This window comes from Pelmatolapia mariae, linkage group LG13 (assembly GCF_036321145.2).
Source record: "Pelmatolapia mariae isolate MD_Pm_ZW linkage group LG13, Pm_UMD_F_2, whole genome shotgun sequence".
NCBI lineage: Eukaryota > Metazoa > Chordata > Actinopteri > Cichliformes > Cichlidae > Pelmatolapia > Pelmatolapia mariae.
Genome location: NC_086238.1, coordinates 11,313,817 through 11,335,442, shown reverse-complemented (window position 1 = coordinate 11,335,442; position 21,626 = coordinate 11,313,817). Strand labels below are relative to the sequence as shown.

The 21,626-nt window shown below is 41.8% G+C and overlaps 2 protein-coding genes across 2 annotated transcripts; one reads left to right on the top strand and one right to left on the bottom strand.

Annotated features, from left to right (window-relative positions):
* The first annotated feature begins 209 nt into the window (after nucleotides 1–209).
* LOC134640361 (metal transporter CNNM1) lies at nucleotides 210–17,238 on the top strand. Its single transcript, XM_063492099.1, has 10 exons — nucleotides 210–1,737; nucleotides 6,189–6,332; nucleotides 7,422–7,562; nucleotides 7,677–7,846; nucleotides 8,061–8,160; nucleotides 9,682–9,827; nucleotides 10,310–10,553; nucleotides 12,795–12,899; nucleotides 13,793–13,894; nucleotides 14,275–17,238. Exons 1-10 carry the CDS (start codon nucleotides 291–293, stop codon nucleotides 14,352–14,354), a joined length of 2,679 nt encoding a protein of 892 aa, XP_063348169.1. The 5' UTR covers nucleotides 210–290; the 3' UTR covers nucleotides 14,355–17,238.
* On the bottom strand, nucleotides 16,484–21,586 carry got1 (glutamic-oxaloacetic transaminase 1, soluble). Its single transcript, XM_063492100.1, has 9 exons — nucleotides 21,350–21,586; nucleotides 19,746–19,927; nucleotides 19,538–19,661; nucleotides 19,137–19,249; nucleotides 18,940–19,044; nucleotides 18,624–18,774; nucleotides 18,142–18,307; nucleotides 17,891–18,033; nucleotides 16,484–17,687 (listed from the first exon to the last, which is right to left on the bottom strand). Exons 1-9 carry the CDS (start codon nucleotides 21,456–21,458, stop codon nucleotides 17,548–17,550), a joined length of 1,233 nt encoding a protein of 410 aa, XP_063348170.1. The 5' UTR covers nucleotides 21,459–21,586; the 3' UTR covers nucleotides 16,484–17,547.
* Between the last annotated feature and the right edge of the window lie 40 nt (nucleotides 21,587–21,626).

The window sequence follows — 21,626 nt, the reverse complement described above, 5'->3', positions numbered from 1 at the left end:
CTCTGGCGTAGCTGTAGGGGCTCTATCGCATGAATCATAAATGACTGGGCATTTCCTGCTTTCTATTTATAGAAAGCAGTAGAAAGCAAATAAGCGAGGCTTACGTCAGCATTTGTCATTTATATTTAAGGTGCCAGCTCACAAACACACAAACACACACACTTGAATTCCTCTCTCTCTTTCTCTCTCTCTCTCGCTCCCTCTCTCTCCATGTTACCCAGCTGCTCCATCCATCCCATCCGCAAACCACGTGACCCAGTTCTCCCGTGTCCTTCAGCGGCTCATTCAGCATGATGGCTGCGGATGCTGCGGATGCTCTCTGCAGCATCCTGCATCCGCGCCGGCTCTCCCTCCTCTTTCTTACCGTCACCATCTCCTCCCTGCCGGCCAAGACAACGGCGCTGCTCGGCGTCCGGCCTGAAGACACCCAGAGCGGAGAACTGTCCGTGCAGGACGGGATACTGAGGGCTATCGAGGGGACCCGCTTCATGCTGAGGGTTTACTACTCCGCTTCTCCAGGTACCGAAAATCCCAACAGCCTGAACATCAGCGGCAAACCGGACGCAGCACCTGCCGCTCCGTGGATCGCGTTTATAGAGGAACCAGGTGGGGACATTGGAGATGCAGAAAGTCCACTCCTGTCCAGGGGGAATCCATGCGAAGAGGAGAATGCCCGGAGCTCAGACATCGAGCTGCTGGGTTCCTTCAGATCCACCTCAAGTCATAACTCAGTCTTAGTGGAGCTGCTCGCCAAAGACCTGCGGAGAGACGAGGTGATCAAATACTACTCCATGTGCGCGTTCGATGGAGTGAAATGGGAGCACTTGAGCACCAAAGACTTCTGGTTGGCGGTGGTGGAGAGACCTCCAGAGGCAGATGCTTGGCTGCAGGCAGGAGTCTCTGTGCTCTTGTTGGGGCTATCTGCTCTATGCAGTGGGCTGAATATTAGCATGCTGTCTCTGGACCCGGTCGAGTTGCGGGTCCTGCAGAACAGCGGCACAGAGAAAGAACAGAAATACGCGCGAAAAATAGAGTCAGTGCGTAAACATGGCAACTACATCCTTTGCACTGTGGTGCTGGGTAACGTGCTTACAAACACGTGTTTTGTGGTGTGGATGTGCCAGATCTTAGGAATGACCGCTCTCTCCACTGCCTCATGCACTTTGGGGATATTTTTTATTGGCGAGATTTTACCTCACTCGGTGGCATCCAGGCACAGTCTCGCCATCGCATCCAAGACCCTGTGCGCGACCCGCCTGTTGATGCTGATATTTTTCCCCATCGCCTACCCGGTCTCCAAGATTCTGGACATTATGCTGCACCAAGAGATCAGCAACTTTTACACCAGGGAGAAACTGGTGGCCATGCTGCGTGTCACAGACCCCTACCACGACCTAGTCAAAGAGGAGCTCAACATTATCCAGGGAGCCCTGGAGCTTAGGACCAAGACCGTAGAGGATGTGCTGACACCGCTGTCAGACTGTTACATGCTGTCCTCAGATGCTGTGCTGGACTTCTGCACCATGTCGGATGTGATGCAGAGCGGTTTCACACGCATCCCTGTTTATGAGAACGAAAGGTCCAACATTGTAGACATCCTTTTTGTCAAAGATTTAGCCTTCGTGGATCCTGACGATTGCACTCCTTTGAAAACAATTACTCAGTTTTACAAGCATCCCATGCACTGCGTCTTCAGTGACACCAAGCTGGACGTGATGCTGGAGGAATTTAAGAGAGGTAACTCGCTTCACTTTAAATCATATCAGAGGTTTGGTCTCTGCAGTCTCCATATCTCCCTGTGTGTCCTGTCTAGGACCTATACACAACTTATGAGTAAGAAGTCAGCTGAGCATGTGAGACGCCATATGTTTTAAAGCAACCTCCCACCAGTTAGGAGTTAAATGTTCTTTGAAGTGACTGTGCACTTAAGAACTACATTTTCAGTCCAGAAGTCAATGTATACATCAGCCCACTGGCTCAAAGTGGGCCTGCCAGTAAAGCCCTTTGATCCCCAGAGCAGTGAGAGACATATGTGAAATCTGATACTGTGTCACACAGTGTGTTTGGTTCAGCTAGAGTTTAGAGGCTACCATAATAGGGTTATCTTAAGAATTTATGTGATGAGAGAGATTTAAGTCGCTTTCCCATGACAACACTGTGAACTTCATCTGGCCCCAGGCTCGGTACCCCATTTCTATGCAAGTATCAGTTATCGGCTCCTCACTTAAAATGCTTGAAATGCTAAACTGTATCAAAAAAGGAATTTTGCACGATTTGCCTACACCAGAATCCGTCTTTCTCTCTCCTCTGATATCCATCTTTGCTGATAAGTGAATTGACAGCATTGCCACACATGCAGTGATAGCATCAGTTTACTATAGAGGAAAAGTGCATTGCCTCTCTTTAGGGACTATGTTCAGTCTTGATAACATTAAGTATGATTCAGATTTAGCGCTCAGTAGCGAAAACCTCTGACTCCTCGACTGAAAGTGTCACATTGTAAAATAAAGACACGCTGCCACAGCTGTTATGCAATGAAATCTGTTTTATAGACAAAGAAAGGGCAATACATGTCTGCTGAATGCAGCTGGCCTTGGCAGGGTAATGAATTATGTTGCCACTTACAGTTCAGGAGGTCCACTACACTTCACCGTGCCTGGGATTATGAAATATAGCTTTGGTCTGGCACAAGTGATCCATGAGCTCACACTTGACCCACATGTGTGTCGGCATCGCTTGTGTGTCTCTCTTGGGTGTGAAGCCTGGTTTCACCTTTACATTATTTGTGCACACTTAATTGTCAGCCCACTGTGACTTTGAAGTTCCTTCCACTCTGTAGGTCATCGCCAACCAACCCTGCAGAGCAACCATGAAAAATTCAGCTCCAACCTTTCCCTTCCTCTCTCACCTCCCTCCGACTTTGCTTTCATGGCTAAAAGCCTCCTGCTGGTCAGGAAGCCTGACTGGAAGCTGTGATGATGTCTCACTGAGATGGTTGGTGGGCAGAGGTGAGGTCTGTGTTAGAGTAAAGAATGGAAATGTCACCAGGAAGAAACTATCGTCTGCAAACATACTGTTGAGTGGAGAACTTAGCCATGCAGACAGTTAGCATTTTTCAGTTTTTCAGGCCTCAAAAACATTCAAGTTGAAATAGAAAGATTCTTCAGTCTCAGCTACAATTATCTTTTTTTATTTTTTAAAGTTGTTTGGTAAAAAGGTGACAGAGCAAGTGAAAAAGATAATGCAGTTAAACAAGTAAAAATCTATCAGACAAATATAAAAGTCTTTCCAAAATCGATAGCAAAGAAGCTGCTTTTCTTGTGGATGTTCATGCTGAAGAAAACCCCCCTTTATGATTGCACAGCAACTCAAAAATGCTTTCCACAATGTTCTTTAGAGGCATGTTTTTCTTTGTCAGCCATCAACAAAGAGAATACTTAATGACCACAACCTCAGACAATTCAACACGAGATACAAAATTCTGCAAACATCTAAAATAAAAAAAGATGGAATGCACTTTACAAAAACATACAAAAGGAAGGCCGGGGGAGTCGTGGAAAGCAAATCCTAAGGATTGTTGAAATAAACATCAGCCTCTATCCAAATGAAAGAGGAAATACCAGAGAATAAAAAGAAACAGTTTATGAGTCAAAGCATACCACCTCATATGTCAAGCATAGTGGTACTCCTCTTATGGCTTGGGTGTGTATGGCTGCCAAATGAACAGGCACGCTGGCTTTTATTTATAACTGTCTATTTATTCATTCTGCTGGTGAAGGGCCAGGATAAGTAGCCTGCTCACTCTGAATCATACGCATCAAAACTCTCAGGGTGAATTTTTATCAAGCAACAGGACGGTTATTCTAAACACATGACAACAAAGACATTTTCAGGGTGAAGAGGTGGGATATCCTCAGCTACCAATAAGCAGAATCAACTGATTCCTGAAGACCAGAATAAAGATAGTAAGACTTCACAACGAGTATGGCTCGTTTGAAGATGGCTGCAGTAAAAGTCTGGAAAGCTTTACCATGGCACCTTCTTGTGTTTGTGGGTCAGAGCCTTCAGGCTGCAAAAGATTTTGAATATAACAATTATTATGTTATCTCTCATATTATTTGCGAACATCCAACCCTTGGAAAGTACACTATAAGAGGATTACATTCTCAAACAGTTGCTCGTATATTGATGTAAGCCTGCTCAATGTAAAGCTAACACACGGCACTTGGCAGTCAAATTGACTGAGCTGATGTACGAAACCTGAACAGAGCAGACTTCCATTTATACATTTAGGCTTTTGCAGCCAGAGTGTTTTATGCTGCTGTAAATATTTGATTTTTATAAGGAAAAGACAAGGTTATTATTCTTATATTATTCTTAAGTAATAGTAGCAACACCCCTATAAAAACACTGCATTATAAATTTTACTAGAATGCATTAAAAATAGTAGGTTTTTCCTTTTAATATTGCTTTTGGTTGAACTCTAAACAACATTATATAGAATTATAACACATTTATCATGTGTGTGTAAAGACTTGTATCTAAAAACAGAACCGAATAGATTCAATTACACATATTTTGGAAAATAAGCCACTTTAATACAGCATCATCCCTGCAACGACTCGATAGAGTGAATGTCACAAGAAGTCAACGCCGCAACTACACTACAAAAAATAGGCTCAGACTCAATTAACAAACCACAGAAGGTAGACACAGTTTAAACCAACTGTTTTCATAAGCTGTTTGTGCATCAGTGTAGATAAAAATGACTGCTCCAGAGACATAAAATGAAATATTTTATTCCAGATCTCATTACAGCTTTAATGCTGTGGTTAAATATGCAGATAGAAATGGGTACAAACATATGAGCAATCTAAAACACAGTTTTCTAACATAGACTGACGGAGCCACAGAAAGTGGTAGAGCAGAAACGTTTTGCAAAAGGGACAACCATGGAGGACCCAGTTTTGCTCCGGGCATGTGTGTCTGCGTGTGTGAGTAAGTGTGCGTCATTCTGCAAGAGTATTATGTAACATATGAATGATGTAATGCGGTGCCCAGGCACATCAGCAGCTGAGAGCAAATCCGTCGCTGACTCACCTGAGCTCTGCAGAGACATCGACCTGAGTGAGTGCAACCTCACCATCTCAGTCAATCCCTCACAACCCAGAGGTTCATGTTTGGATATGACTGCCAGTCAGTCAATCAGATTTTTTTTCTCTTGTTGCAGTGGATTAAAGCATTTGATCCATTTTATCCCTTGGCGGTGATCCCCTAAATCGGCCCATCTTATTTGAGCCACAGATTTTATTCAAAGTGAGGCTGGAGACTTTTTTTATGTGTCTGTTGGAACCTGTGGTCTAGTGACATCATTTTGGTTAGGTAACTTATTTGGTCACCAGACTAACTTGTGTTGATGAAAGCAGAACAGACTGATGAGTTCAGCATATTTCAACATATCTGATTTTTAAGTGAGTGGAACAGAAAATAATGATAATAAAAAAAATATCAATATAGAGCAACTTGTTTGTGTTGATAATTATTATGTTTTTTACTTTTCTGTCCTTGTATGTTCAAGTTTGGTTGCGGCGTTGACTTCTTGTCACATTCGCTCTATCGAGTCGTTGCAAGGATGATGTTGGCGAGCTACGTCATTGTGTCCGACAGGCTTGTCGCGTTCAGCTAAACACAGTCGCAGTGAGCCCTCGGTTTGCTCATGGATGTGTACAGATGTGCTGTGGGTGTGTGTACGTGCAACACAGCGTGTGGGCATGAGTGTTTACCGAGGTGGCAGCAGCATGGGCAGTTTATTCAGCAGATGCAGGCATCCCCAGACTGATTGTGTAATCTCTGTGTTTACGTAAGGAAGCCAAGTCTTCCAACTGTCAAAGTGTCTGGAGACTAATCCCCCAATGTCCACTTTCTTTTTGTCTGAGAACACAAACAAGGGCAAGTCTGGCATTGAAGTCATTTTCAATTTAACCTCTGGGATAGATCCCTCAGGTTTTTAGTTGGTGAATTAATGCTGATTTTCATCTTGACTGCACAGAGCCAGTTGGAGGCTGTTGACTGGAGTTATTTTTATCTGCTCACTTTGCCTCTCAGCACATTGCACGAGCAGTTTTTAGCCTGAGCTCCCATTTTGAAAACATTCTAACCTGTCCTCTTCTCTTTTGTGATGACTGCAGGAAAGTCCCACCTTGCAGTGGTGCAGCGGGTGAACAGCGAAGGCGAGGGAGACCCCTTCTATGAAGTGATGGGCATCGTCACCCTTGAGGACGTTATAGAGGAGATCATCAAGTCTGAGATTGTGGATGAGACAGATCTGTACAGTATGTATAAACATAGTGTTTATGAAGCTCTGCATCAGGGCTGTCTTATTGCTTCCAGCTCCCCTACTGAGAAGATTTTCGCTTAATTTATTGCAGCAGCTGTCACATTTTGTTCAGCTTTGTGCTCTCCATCAGTCACTGGAAAATGCCCAGATAATCAGCATAAATTCCCATACCAGTTATTAGGACAGCAACTAATAATGCTGTAGTATGAATTGTGAATGGAATGGGGTTTTTTTGTGGTCCATCTACTTTGCTATTTTCTCATCCCGCTATTGGTTCCACCTTCTCTCCCCTGTTGTTCCCAGCTCCTTCCTAATTCTTAATTAAATAATGTGACTAAATGACCCAGTCTTTTCAGATAATCGCCATAATCCCCTTATTTTTTTAATTGGCTGGAAACGCTCTCCACGGATTCAAATGAATTCAAATGCAAAGCTCCCTTCATTTCATATCTAGTCCAGTCTGCACCTGCTTTCGCTCACTGAATTTTAGTTTCCTTTGTTATTCTCCTGTACGTTTTCACAGCAGCCCCTGCTCTCAGAAGACATCAAGATATAATATAAGTGTGCTGCAGTTGAAATTATATACAGTGTCTAAAGCAGTTTCTGTGAGTGGTGCACCTGTGTGTCTGCATATAATGTTTGCGTGTTTATATATAGCACGAGGGACCTAATCTCTTCAAGCTTTGTCATACAGTTTTTCATGAACCCAGCTGTTCTAGAAATAATGTTGTAGCAATAATGCATTTAATGAAAAATATATAAATATATATATAATACTCTGCAGAGGATAAGCCAATTTATCAGTCAGAGGTTACAGCACTGGATAATCTCCAGCTCTGTACAGCTTTAGATGAATATACTAAGCATGCAGAATATAGAGGTGCACCAATTAATTAGTGCCACATCAGAGTAGTTTCTAATTAATTATAGTGCAAACAAAAACATTGACCTCGCTCTGCATATATGGCACATTAAGTAATTAAACCTAATTAATGAGGTAAGAACTCTTTAGCTTCTCTAACTTATCATCAGAGAAAGTGCTACATTTTTTTATGCACTTTCTCGGATTTGTGTCTGTTCATAGCTGATAATCGCACAAAAAGGCGCGTCTCCAACCATGAAAGGAAACAGCAGGACTTCTCTATCTTCAAAGTGGCAGAAAATGAGCTGAAGGTGAAGATCTCGGCCCAACTGTTGCTTGCAACACACCGCTTTTTGGCTACAGGTAGCATTTGTGTGTTTGTCTCCATGAGCTGAATGCTAAGCATTTGCAAATAACATGAGAACAAAGGCCGGGGGACGTGGTGTTCCTCCCTTGACTTGTGTTGTTTCACAACAGAGGTGGAGCCCTTCAGGCCGTGTCACCTGTCAGAAAAGATCTTGCTGCGGCTGATCAAACATCCCAGCGTTGTGCAGGACCTAAAGTTCGACCCCAAGAACAAGCACGCTCCTCAACACTACCTCTTCCAGAGAAACAAACCTGTTGACTACTTCATCCTGATCCTGCAGGTACTTCTAAACTGATAAAAAGGGTTTGAATAAGAATTAGGAAGCAAGCAACAATTATCTGTGTGCTCAGCGTTGTTCTGGCAGTGAATTTGCATTTGAATGTGCATTTTTCCCTGCGTGGGACGCTCCATTAGATGAGTAATCAATTGACTGTTCACATTATTAGCGCAGTGCTCAGACCTAATCCATGTAAATGGCTGTGTTAATCTTGCAGGGACGGGTGGAGGTGGAGATAGGAAAAGAGGCTCTTCGGTTTGAAAACGGAGCATTTTCCTACTATGGCATGCCAGCGCTCATCCCACCACTGCCTATTGGTAATTCACTGGAAATATGAAGCAATATGGATGAGTAATTTTGAAGGTTCTCACATGATGAAAACATGCAGTGCATTGGGGGAGGTGAAGTGTTTTTCCTGCCTTAATGCCACCCTGTGTCTGTATAGTGTCAGCCTGCTGAGCAGCAGCAGCCGTGGGAAGTAAGTAATTAAAAGAAGAGATTTCAGAGAATTTCCCAGTGGAAGGACATGACCTGCACAGGATTATATGAAATCCAGCTAAGACTGCAGAGCAAGTAGAAAGCCTGTCTTTTGCTTTCTCTCCCTGGTTTCTTGTGGCGGTAGTGTGTACATTTTTTACGTGTGATGTTCAGGGTGAGCTTAAAGCTATTTGCGAGACCTCATTAAAAATCTGAAAATCCCTACTTAGGACATTTCAGAATTTTCTCTCAAACAGCTGCACAATCATCACATCTCAGAAGAGCAGCTTTTTACAGTTTTTTTTCTCTCTTTCCGACTCATCGCTCTGCAGTGAACTGACAAAAATAGCTTTTCTTGCCATTTCACTAGACAGTGCTGAACACAAAAACAGGCAGAAAACAGTGTAGATGAATTAAAAGGGCCTGCATGACCTTCCGTAAAGCATGCTCAGTTACTATTCAAATACATTTTTACTGCTCTCTTGTAAAGCAGGGGAGATATCTTTTTTTTTAATTGCGAGGGAGTCACTTAAAATGCATTTGGGGTTCAAATATGACTTCATTTTCCAAGCATGAAGTAAAAGATGAGGGTGGCCAGTGCAGCATACGGCACCATGGAGGGTCCTGTTGGACCACTTCACCCACTGTGTAAGTAAAAGTTGCAGCACAAGGGCCCAATTTTTAACTTTTGCCTGTATTTTTAAGTTGTTACACACGAATCACATCATGAGAACGATTGTTGACGCTTTTAATTTTTATCTGTGCCAGAAATCTTTTTTAGCCTATTTTTCTGACAAAGACATTACCCGTGGCTGCTGTGCTACACTGAAATAAGATGATTAAGCCAAGGAGCTGAGCCAGAGTGTGTCTTTAATGTAGTGACAGCAGATTGATTAAATGTGGAAGACTGACATGCACTGTTGAGATTGTGCCTAATTTCTCTTGACAGATTGCTGGTTATTCATCATTTGTTTTGCATATGAATGGCTCATTAAACGAGGACCTTTTTAACACTGAAGGAAAGAGATTAAAAAAACATTATTATGCAATGGTTTTATTGTATAATGTGGTCTAGTGACATATTGTATAATAGTTACAATTAAAGTACCTCAAGAATAACTAAAACTTGAAGGAGAGTTATGAGATTTGCTTAAGTGAGCTTAGAAATATGACTCAACACTTTTTCCTAACTGACAATTGAGCATTTTGTTGAGGTATATAGAAGAAAAAGACATTATAACTTGCACTTGTTTGTGTGAACTCTTTATGCTTATTCTGGTTAAGGATTTTGACCCTTTACAAATGATGTATGTAGAAAAAAACAGACCTCAAAATATGTTTCCTTCTTCTGCTCTGTTCAGGTCAGAGGTATAGCTCCCGGGCCAGCAGCCTGAACCAGTCGGATTCATTACTGAGCGGAGGCAGTGTGGGTCAGCTCACTGCAGGTGGAGGGGTCTATTTACCCGACTACTCAGTCCGGCAGCTCACAGACCTGCAGATCATCAAGGTTACAAACATAAACGGCTGCACACACATAACCCAGAAAAATATGAAGAAAACCACTGTTATTATAGGCTAAATTAAATCTCTAATTTCCTGCGCACTGAAGGAAAAAATTGGGACCACAAAGGAAGAAAATGCATTTTTAAGCTCCCTCCATTTAATCTTGAAATTTCCCAAAAATGCTTCCGCTGCTGCTGGATTTGCCTTTGATATGTCCTGATCCCCGTTTCTGACTGAACACAGACATCCTGTCTCTAACTCTCCCACCACACAGCCTCTTTCCGCTAATCACTGTGGATAATTGAGCTCCTTTTCAAGCATGAATATCTTAACCTTAAATGATACATGTGCCCTCTCACTTCACCTCACCTCCCTTTTCTTAAACACAGTGCACGCTTCCTCTCGGCCACATGCGCAACTCTTAACGGTGGCCGCACACACAGATCTAACGCTGATGATAATGGCAGATTTCTTGGCGCCCCACAGATCACTAGAAACCACTACCACAACGCCCTAACGGCCACCAGGATGGACAGCAGCCCACAGACACCAGAAGCGGTGGACCCTGATGGCAAAGGGAGGCCTCCGGTCCCAGAGGCCCGCTCACACAGCATCGCCCTCCCCCTCACGCACACACACACTCGACTGGGACTGGCACGCCTTGCACATCTCCATCCCCATGGTGGCCTTCGCAGCACCTCGCAGCTCAATGAAAGAAACCGTATTGTTCGTAAGTAATATAGATGCCTTTATTTAACAAGAAGTCAACTAAAAACTGTAATTTGTTCATGAGATTTCTCTCAGGCAGCACCAGGTTTTTACACCACCTAAACTTGAAGCATGAGGAATTTCCTTGTGTTGGTAAAATTTTCTTTCAAAGAGGAAGACGAGCTTTAAATGCACAAATTGAAGTTTGTGCATCTGAAAGCAGGGATAGAGAATTTTAAAGAAACACCATTGATTCATTTAACTATTTTAAACAAACATACTGATGGCCCGTGATGTGGAAACACAGCTTGTTGTTGCCCAAGTTGTTATTTGAAGATGAGCTATTCTGTCAATAATTATGGCAAAACTAAGAAATTAAATGAAATCAGCTGCTCATAATAATAAAATTTCATCCTCTAATCTTACCCTACTTGTTCATAAGTATGCATGTGTGAAATCAGCACATAACTTGGAACAAATAGCTTCTTTTATACAGTACAAAGACTTCTGTCCCTGTACACCACAGCAGTGGATTGTAAGTCAACATGTGATTGAACTGCAGACTTTCAACTTCACTTCAAGGAGTGTTACAAAACTTTTGCACAAACTGTTTAAGAATTGCACTCATTTTTATACACACTTTCCCAATTTCAGAGGTTCAAAACTAATGAGACATGCTGAAATAAATTTAAAGATGTTTTTAATACTTGAAAAATGTAAAAACTTGGCTGCCTAGAACACGCCAAACGTTACCAAATGTTGTGTTTGCTCTCTTGAGATTCTCTGCCAGGCCTTTTCTGCAGCCAGTTGTTGCTTGTTTGTGAGTCATTCTGCATTCATCACACACCGATGAGTTGAGATCAGGTGACTGACTTGGCTGTCGAAGACTATCTAATTTCTTCACGTGGAGAAAGTCTTTGTTGCTTTTGCACATAATGAGCAGATAAACAGTGTGGCATGCTCTGGATCCCAAGCCCTTTCTCTCCTTCTCCACATTTTTCTCTTCCCACCATAATCATTCAAGTTCATCTTGTTTTCATCTGGTCGAGTGATTTTTTTTTTTTTTTTTTTTTCAGAACAGTGCAGGCTCTTTTAGAGGTTTTGTTTTGGCAAAATCTAATCTGATCTTTCTATTCTGGAATGTAAATTATGCTTTGCACCTTGTTGTAAACCCTTGAATTTCCATTCATGAAGAAGTCTCTTGATTGTAGGCTTTGACAGTGATACAAAACCTCCTCAAGAGAGTTTTTGACTTGGCTAGATGACGTAAAGTTGTTCTTCAGGTAGGCCTTTTGGTGTTGCTGAGGTTGCCAGTGCATTCACTCTTTTTAAGAATGTATCAGATTGTTGTTTTTACCATCTCTGTGAGGTTTTTACTGTCTCTAATGATGCCAAATGATGGTGTTTTTTACTTGCATTAACATTTCATTGGGCCTCATATTTAAAATCTGAGAAAAATTATAACGAAAAGCTATAACATAGAAATTCAGCACTTTGAATGGACTTCATTTGTCATGAAATAGCAAAGAAGCAGGTCTCATAAATGCTTTGAAACTGCTGGTCAGTCAATTTTCCAGTTAATTTTGAACCTTTAAAAATGGGAGACATGTATAAAAATAGCTGCAATATTTAAACAGTTCATGCTAAAATTTTTGTAAAACCACCATTAGAGTTGAAAGTCTGCACTTCAGTCACATATTGATAGTTTGATTTACAATTCGCTGTGGCGGCATACAGATGCAAAACAACATAAACTTATGTCTTTGTGCAACATAATTATGGAGGGCACTGACAGACGTAAAGAATGACTCACAAACGGCAAATATTCAAAATGACTCACTCACAGGAGTCATTCAAATGTGACATCAACCATTCTGTACTTGTTTCGAGGCTTAAAGAGTGTCCCACATACCATCTGTCTTATGCAGAGCCCGCCACCCACTTTTGTGTGTTTGTTAGTTCCATTAAGAAAAGTCGCGGACAGATGGTTCCACTCTGGTTGTCAAAAAAAAAAAAGTGTTTACAGCTTTAAATTACCATGTAAGAATTAAACCCCCTCTGCTAGTTGTAGGTCCTCTTTAGCTCGATTTAAACTTTTTACTTTTAATCCTACCCTGGGTACTATTTTTAATATTCAGCCTCTTCGTTGGAGGCCCCCAAAACACTTGAATAATACTAAGCTCTCTAGCTCCCTCTTTAGGTAGAGTTACAAATATGCTGCTTCTTGTTTTTGGTGATTTACTTGTTTAATTTCATTTTACAGGCAGTAAATCCGATGGGCAGAGAAGTCCAAATGATACCGTGTTCCTTCGCATGGATGAGATTCCCTATATCCATGAGGACCGGCCAGAAAGTCATGGAGAGGATGGTGAGTGCAGCTCGATACAGCCAACAATCAAACATTTAATTTTTTCATCTTCAAAAGAAAAAAAAGTTTCCAGAAAACGTTTTTTTTTTTCATAAGTAAAGAGATACATTCATTGGTCACTTTATTAGATACACCTGTTTCTGTTTAACACAAATATTTTTTCATGTAGCAGTAATTAGGCTTGTAGACAATGTCTGGACAACCTGAGCATAAGAATTGGGAAGAGAGGTGACCTGTGTGGCATGGTTGTTGGTGCCAGAAACTGCTAAGCCCCTGGAATTTTCCTACACAACCATGAATGATGATGAATGATCAGAAAAAGAGAAAACATTCAGTGAGCGATGAGTCTATGGGAGAAAATGCCTTGTTGCTGTCAGAGTTCAGAGGAGAATGGCCGAGCACCTTAGTATCAGCGTTTATAGGATAATGTGACATCACACAAATCTTAAATGATGTCAGACTGTTCTACTGAACATGACAGTGAGTTCACTGTACCCAAATGGCCAGCACAGAGGTGAATCCAATAGAGGTCCATTTGGATGTGATGGAATGGGAGATTCATATTGTGGATGTGGAGTCAACAAATCTGCAGCAGCTGGGTGGTGTAATCATGATCATTTAATAAAGAATTAAGGCAGTTCTGAATGCAAAAGGGGGTCCAATATGGTACTAAGTGTACCTAGTAAAGTGGCCATAGAGTGAATATAGCTCTGTATTTCATGGTTTTCAAGCTGTGGAGGATGTGTTTATTTTTTCTTTTTACTTACGTCACAAGTTAAGGAATCTCAGTTTAAAGCTACTCTACCAAATCTTTTGCAGAACTTGTCACCTAGTGTGGGCCGTGTATCTACGTAGCATCCCCCTCCCTTTCACTCTCTAACTTTCTCCTTCAGATGTGCCTACAGAGTCTCAGCCGTCCACCTCTCCCTTCATAAGCTCTTTGTCTCTGTCCAGCTCTGAGGAGAACATTGGCAAGAAGCTATTGCGTAAATTGAGTGAGTAAGCCATTTGTCATGAACACTAATGCGACAGCACTCCCACACATGCTGTCAGATGTGCCCCAACTTTTCTGTCAGACATAGCGACAGTGCCGAGTGTATCTTAGCAACAGGTGATGTGCTACGTCCTTCTCAACAGCCTGCTGCTTCCTGCAAAGCTCATTCTCCAGATGCAACTAAGCCATTCTGGCTCACATACAATATGACACAGTTACTTTTATTTATTTATTTGAGGATGTAGCTCTGCTGTACTGTACATCTGATGTTATATCAGTTTGTGACAAGTTTAATTTAAAACTAGTACAAGTATCATGCTTTTGGTCTTTATAAAAATGAGAGCTGCTGCATTTTCACAACGTGTTCTCATCTGTTTCTAGGTAACAAGAGGAGGAAAAAGTCTCGGGATGGAGAAAACAGTTTGGAGGAAGGTTCAGAGCAACAGCCAGTGACGAGCTAGCACAGCGACATATAGGAAGAGGGATGACGCACACATCCTCTTCCTCTGTATCATTCACAAGATTAACTACATTAACTACAACCTCTTCGTATACCCCCTTCAACTCTCAGGATACTGAGCCATCTTATCTGCTGTAGCCATCAAAACTACTCAGGTCCCAGCCTTGCCCACTTGATGTATAAAACGTGATTGGACGGATCTAAACTGTAGTATTTGAGTTATCCAGCTTTGCACCAGTACATCTTTTGTAGTTACTGGCGCATCCTTCTTTTGTTTGTTAGCTCTATCCACAAGGTTAACATTTATTCATAACATTTAAACTGTAACTTGTTTTTGAATTTTGTCACTATAAACCCAACGAGGGCCTTAGATAGTATCTGAGCCAGCTGATACACTGATATTTATTATTGAGTTATGTTAACAAGGCAGTTTCCACATACTGTACTGAAACCACTGTTTGCACAGGGAACTGTCCTAATGTTGCCATAAGGGTGCCACCTACTGCCACACAACCCAACACACACTAACCAGTGGCGGAAATAGAAAGCCAAACAATAAGAGCACAACTTTTTTTAAGAGAAACATTGTAACTATATACCTATATTTAAAAAAAAAAAAAGCCACCAATTAATCCTCAGCTTGAAAGACTACTTGTTGTATTCAGTGACTCAGCAACGTTAGAGGGTTATAGTCACATACCCAAGTTTTTATATGGAACTGTGAGGAAAGTAATTTAAAGATAGCAATATAAGTCCTCCTAAATACTGTAAATCGCTTGGATTTATCGCTGCACTCCACGTTCATTCATAAAATTCATAAATGTAGCTGCACAGACACACCTTATGTGTTTCTATCAAGCAACCACCATTCCACCTTTTTTCCTCGGTGTCTTCATATTTTAGATAAACAGTCATTAATCTGTTGTTTGATTGCATTCAGTAGAACACATTGTCTTTTGTGCATTTCATAGGGAGCATAGAAAGTTGTCTATGTACAGTTCATTTCACACAGGGTCACTCACTAAAGCTGCACACACCAATTAAAAATAAGCTAGGGGTTTATGGGATTTGGATCTTTGGGTTTGGGGATCCAGATGAACATTAGGGGCATTACTGAAGAAGAAGTTGCTACTTGCATGTTTCTCTGTGCTGCTTTTACTATAGAATTACCCCCTGCTTTTCCATATGCATGACTACAATGCATGACTAGGCTGCAGTACGTTCTCAGCACTGAGACGCTGTTTGACTTTCCTGAATCCTAAGTAGATTTTAAGATGGCTTACACATAGGCAGCAGACATCGGGTTTTAATTGCTAAAGTTGAAGAGAATCAGCAAATGCTGCCAGCTAATGGAGAAGCACAAAACAAGGCTGCAGACTTCATAGAAGGTTCCGCTTTAACAGCTACTAATGATGTACACGGGGTTTGGGGAATTCAGAGGAAGCACGAGAAAGCTCCTCAACAAGGAATAATTTAATAGGAAATAGGAAATAATCTCCTACGGCAATAGTAAATGAATTGACTCTATTTAAATTGTGAGTTAGTCCCCCAGTGGACTACGCTGATCTCTTTTCTTGAAATCTTGAACCTGAACAGAGGGAGATTTGCCTGACGAAAGCAATATGACATACACTGACGTCAAGCCACCGCCTCTTTTCAAATGCACACAAAGGTGGTGTTCTGGTACGCTCAGTGATTTAATTCAATCTGCCTGGTAAGGCTAAGTACAAAGGTTATTGCACTGCTAAGCTTTTTACAATGACCCCGCTGTACCAAACACACGGGGGGAGTGTGTTTTAATCCGTTGACTCTAAGTGTGAATCTGGAACTTTAAGGGCGATGCTTTTACAGAATTTGCAGTTGGTTTCCACCTCTTTATATTTGTAAGGATTGATGTACAGTTTGTTTGGGCTAAACTAACAAAGATACATTTTGTAATGCAAAATTCAGAGGAATATATTAGCAACCCAAAGATATCAAGAAATGGATCAATCATTCTACATAAGGGTAAATTAATTTATTAATAAATCTACTGGAGTATTGCTCTTGTCTGCGTCATTTGTCTTCATCTGCAGGGCCTGCTAAAGGTCAGTGCTTATATGCAAACACTATCACTCAGTTTCACACACATCTGTTTGACAGTTTTTTATTGAAGTAGTTCATTCATTTGATCAGAATGTCTGAGGACATTTTCATTGCTAAACAATACGACTGTTTCGTAAATGCCCTGCGTAGTAGTGCGACAGCAACCTGGTTGATCATTAGTTTGTTTGTGCTGTGACAAACGAATGTTGCGTAACAGTGCCCGGCTGCTATGAACAGTCAACATCCACTGGCAGGTACCTGACAGAACCAGAAACATCAAAACCCTTCAGCATGCAGTGACGACCCCAGGTTCACGACACCTGTTCAGAACGCTCAGTGTCATTTGTGCTCGCTGAATGTCAACTGGAAGCAAAAAAAAGACTCTACAAATACAGATTAAATGTGAGGTCATTAGCATAGAGCCTTGTCATGAATATGATTACATAGTTCAGGCTTAAATCCTCCTTAGAACATTTGTTCACATTTAATCTAGAAATGACAAACACTGCCTCTTTATTCTTCATTCATCGTCGAGGTGGTAAACACAAATATACAGATTAGTCATGTTAATATTCTCTTTTTCTCATTCCCCTTAACAACTCTTACTGCTGTCCACACAAATAATTATATTTCACACTTTGAATGGATGAGTCATGAACAGTATAACATTTTTAGACTGTAGAGTCAGCGCTGCTGAGGTAATCGTAATACAGCCACAGACTTGTTTCTAATGATGCATAAAACTTGAAATACCAAACACATATTTTGAGCTACAAACAATACATTGGGGACTGAGATAAGGGTGAAAAATTATGAACACAATTACATAAGTACTACAGAGTTTGGAAAATTGTGGCTCTTAAAAAAGATCCAAACCATCTTTGTGCAGTCTATAGAGAACTTGGTCCCAGCATGCATTTAGCCTAGCATAGCACAAATACTGAAAAAGAATGAGAAACCAGGGGCCTGTGAGCCCTCTGTGCAAATGAGAATTTGTATTTGCTCCAGAAAAATCTGGAAACCTGGATGCAAACACATTCCCTGTGATCAGGATGGATCAGGAATGGGCAGCAGGAAGTGGTGAGAATTGGAGGTATGGTGCCGTTCTTCTACTGGACCTTGGTGACGGCCTCGTGGATGGACTCGGCCACGTAGTCGATGTTCTTGGTGGTTAAACCGCACATGTTGATGCGACCGCTCGCCATTAAGTAGATATGTTTCTCCTTTATCAAATATTCCACTTGTTTGGCTGCAGGAAATTCAACAGATACTGGTTTAGATTTTACTGACTGTGCTGTACTGTGAATCATTTTAAGATCTTTTTAAAATCGACCCCCCAAAAACTAAAACAACTTAGATGCCCTGAAATTTTTAGTTAACCTGACTAGCTTCTAGTGGAATGTTTTTGCAGACCTGTGATTGTGTGCATAAGGAAGCGGCTGCTGTACTCACGGTTGAGGCCTGTGAAGCTAAACATGCCAATCTGGTCTGTGATGTGGTCCCAGGTCCCTGGTGTCCCCAAAGCTTGGAGCTTAGCTTTCAGCTGAGATCTCATCAGCAAGACCCTGTTAGCCATGGTCTTCACATTCTCTTGCCTAAAGTCAGAGAATGAAAACACTCTGCGTGTCTGATATCGACTGCTTTTTAATATTGCCTCATGCACAGGTAGGAGTCATCTTTTAATGATGCTATTTTACACTTACCATTCACTAAAAAGCTCAGGTGAGGTAAGAGTGATGGTGACAATGCGAGCTCCCTGAGACGGTGGGTTGGACCAGGTGATCCTGACAATCTTCTCCATCTGGGAGAGAACTCGCTTCAGGTTATCCGCATCGCGAGCCACAACGGTCAGGTTGCCCACACGCTCGTCTGATGGGACAAAAACATGTCACAGTTAAACAATACAGCAGCTAATACCTATTACCTGATGTTTAGGTGCAGTATCTGATAAACAGCTCCTCCTCTGGTGAATCTGAGACTTGCTAAAAGTGAATTTTGTGGCTATTCCCTTCAATTTAACAGAGTTTTTGATGTATTCTGCGCACATTATACTCAGCATAATCTGAAAATAAAACCGATGTATATTAAGATTACTCTTCCTGCAAAGTTTAATCCCTGCAGTTGATTTAGCTTAGGTTTTTCTGTAGATTCATACCAAGCACACTTTACATAGAGGATCACTCACTGTAGAGTCCGAAATTCTTGGAGAACGACTGGGCACAGAACATTTCAAAGCCCGAGGAAACAAAGTAGCGCACCGCCCAGGCATCTTTCTCCAGACTACCTGAGGCGAATCCCTGATAAGCCGAGTCAAAGAACGCAAACAGCTTCCTCCTCTGTGAGAGAACAGGATAAAAGATCAAAGGGTTATCGTACTGAGATAAACACTGTGCATGCAAAATGATATCCTGTTTAAAATGACACCTTTTGCCAGTAGTGGCAGTTCAGACCACAGTACAGACACTTTGTATATGTTTGCATGCACTTTATACGCATGTTACCATCATAACTTCAGCGATTTGTTTCCACTGCTCCTGCGTGGGGTCTGTGCCTGTCGGATTATGGGCACAAGCATGTAGGACAAAGACTGAGTGCTCTGGACAACTCTGTAGGAAACGGAGACATGAAGAAGCAATGTGAAACCCAGAAGACCAAAATGTAGTAATAAGTGAATAGTACGCTGCCACGCAGTACTTACTTCCAAGTCACCAAGGAAGCCAGCCAAATCAAGGCCTCTTTTCTCCGCGTCCCAGTACCTGTACGGACGAACATCCTCGAAGCCAGCGCTGCTGAACACAGCATTGTGATTTTCTGAGAAAAACAGCAAGAAAAACTCTGAGGGCAGTGTTCGATTTTTATCATTGTTTTCTTTAGATAAAAGAGTGAATAATGTTTTTTTAAATGCTCCTCACATCCGACCTGATAATACAGCCAAGCTCACTGATAACATGCAGCTGTAACAAGACATTTATCAATAGAACACTTTATCAACAACTACAGTTTAAAGTCTATGGAAAGTTCACAAAACAACCTGTAAATTAAAGTCCTCTACAGGTGTGTGCTACTTCACTGCTTGTTTGTGGGTGTGCTTGAATGTACCCCAGGTAGGTGCAGACACATAGATGGGTGTTTTGGTGTTGTTGCTCCCATTGTAGAACCGCCTTAGAAACTCTGCGCCTATCTTCAAAGCGCCCGTACCACCCAGACACTGGACAGCCCCGACCTAGCAGTAACATTCAAACAGTCAGTTTAAATGTAAAAACATTAGAAATTCAAAGAGTGTAGTATGGCTTTTGACTCCACAAACCCTGTTTTCCTGGATGGCAGGGCTGTTGTCTCCCAGTACTATTTTGGAGGCTGAGGATCTGAACTCAGGCAGGCCCAGGATGGGCAGGTACTCGTGGTTTAGCCTGTCATCATGCACAATGATCTTCTCCACTTTTTTCACCACCGGCAAAACCCAGGGCTGGCCTTCATCTGTCCGATAGGCTGCAAGGAACAATGCGATTTAATGTTACAGAAAAAAGTGAAAGAATGGCTTAATATAGTAGGAAGCGGCCCTTCCCTCCTGCATTAAAATGTTGTTTTTTAGTGAGTTTTAAGCAAAAAGAAACCTCTAAGTAAGATTAAATATAACATTCCTTAAACAAATTTAAATTGCTCAGTAAACAGATACAGCAGACAAAAGTGGTTAGCTTGCGAGCTTAACACCTGTACCTTGGTAATCCTGATGTTTGTGACTTTATGGGACTCTTGAGTCATAATAGAAGTGCAAAGATCACAGGGTTTTGTGACAGGCGCACTTTCAATATCTGTTGGGTGATTTAGTCAGGTGATGTCGACGATCTACCTTTTTCTCTCTGTTATGTCCACTAGCTGGAAAGGCACTGATTATCTGTAATAATACATCTAAATTAAGATCTAGGGCCAGAACTAATGACGACAACATCCCACTAAAGTCACGTGTGACAGAAAAGTCACAGAAAAGCAGAAAATCCTTACAGTCAAGGATCTTTTTCAGATCTCAGTGTTTTTTTAGGTAGAGAGAAATGTGTGGCCTACATTTCCCAGCTGCCATTTAGCAGCTGACCATCTGGAGAAAGAAAGGGATTACGAGGCCTCGGCCTCCTCTGCTAATCACAGGACTCAGGTATCCTTGTCCTGCCAAAACAGAGCTAAGCGGTCAACGCTTCTCACACTGTTCCTGTGAAATGCAAGCAGCGAAGAAATGACTCCTTGCAGAGAGGTTTAGCACAGAAAACAGCTGCTCTCAAGGACGAAATGTGGCAGTGGTTTGTTTCGGAGAGAAGCACGACTGAGCTGTAATACATTTAAACTCCTGCTTGTTCTTGTGTAATGACAGAACAGTAATCCAATCAGCTGCCTGGTCTGCTGAGTGAGAGGTGCAGGATAGCAGACACAGAGATGATTCAGCTCTCAGTGTCACACTAATTGCAGAACAAAGATATATTATCAACAGAGCTGCAATCGGTAGTTGGTGTGTGTGTGATGACTGAGCAGCCTGTAGCGTGGCCAGATTAACGGATCCTCACAGTCTCTATGTTAATCCGAAAATGAATTTAAGCAATAGCAATAATTACAGCACAGGTGAGCCATCACCATTCTGGACTGCCTGTTGTACTAAACTGATTAAAGCTACATCTAAATAGCCTCTGTTTAGATTTTACAGCTCAGATATCAGTCAGCAGGCTGTTTTAACTATTACTGGGCTTAGTTTGAGCCTAACAGTCAACTGACTTTGTGTCTCTTTCTGATTATAATGACAACAACTTGTTAGAAATTCACATGAGGGCACCATCATACAAACATAGATGAATTAGGTGTAAGACAGGCTGGAGAACTTTTCCGCTCCGGGATACAATGAATGACTGACAGCAATGCACAACTTACCTCCTACTCCGAGGTTCACCTTATTTGGAAACTGGTCGTTATTGAAATCCTGCGTCAGCTTGAAGACAGCCACAGGGGCAGCCTGGGGGACTTCAGAAAACAGCGACATTTTTAAATATATATATATATATATATTTATTTATTTTTTTGACTTTCTTTGCACTGTGGGAGGCTGCGGCAGCACGAAGAGACGAGCTGTCACTTGATCAGCTGGCTGAGCGGGATGATGGAAGACTTTCACCTTCAACTTGGATTTGGTCACTGCAAAGTGGGTGTG

Excerpts from the sequence above, each read along its gene's own strand:
- got1 (XM_063492100.1), bottom strand. The coding sequence starts at position 21,458 with ATGTCGCTGTTTTCTGAAGTCCCCCAGGCTGCCCCTGTGGCTGTCTTC. Across the intron at positions 19,928-21,349 it reads GGTGAACCTCGGAGTAGGAG|CCTATCGGACAGATGAAGGC; the intron begins GTAAGTTGTGCA and ends TGTTCCTTGCAG. Across the intron at positions 19,662-19,745 it reads CTGCCATCCAGGAAAACAGG|GTCGGGGCTGTCCAGTGTCT; the intron begins GTTTGTGGAGTC and ends TGTTACTGCTAG.
- LOC134640361 (XM_063492099.1), top strand. The coding sequence starts at position 291 with ATGATGGCTGCGGATGCTGCGGATGCTCTCTGCAGCATCCTGCATCCG. Across the intron at positions 7,563-7,676 it reads ACACCGCTTTTTGGCTACAG|AGGTGGAGCCCTTCAGGCCG; the intron begins GTAGCATTTGTG and ends GTTTCACAACAG. Across the intron at positions 13,895-14,274 it reads GAAGCTATTGCGTAAATTGA|GTAACAAGAGGAGGAAAAAG; the intron begins GTGAGTAAGCCA and ends ATCTGTTTCTAG.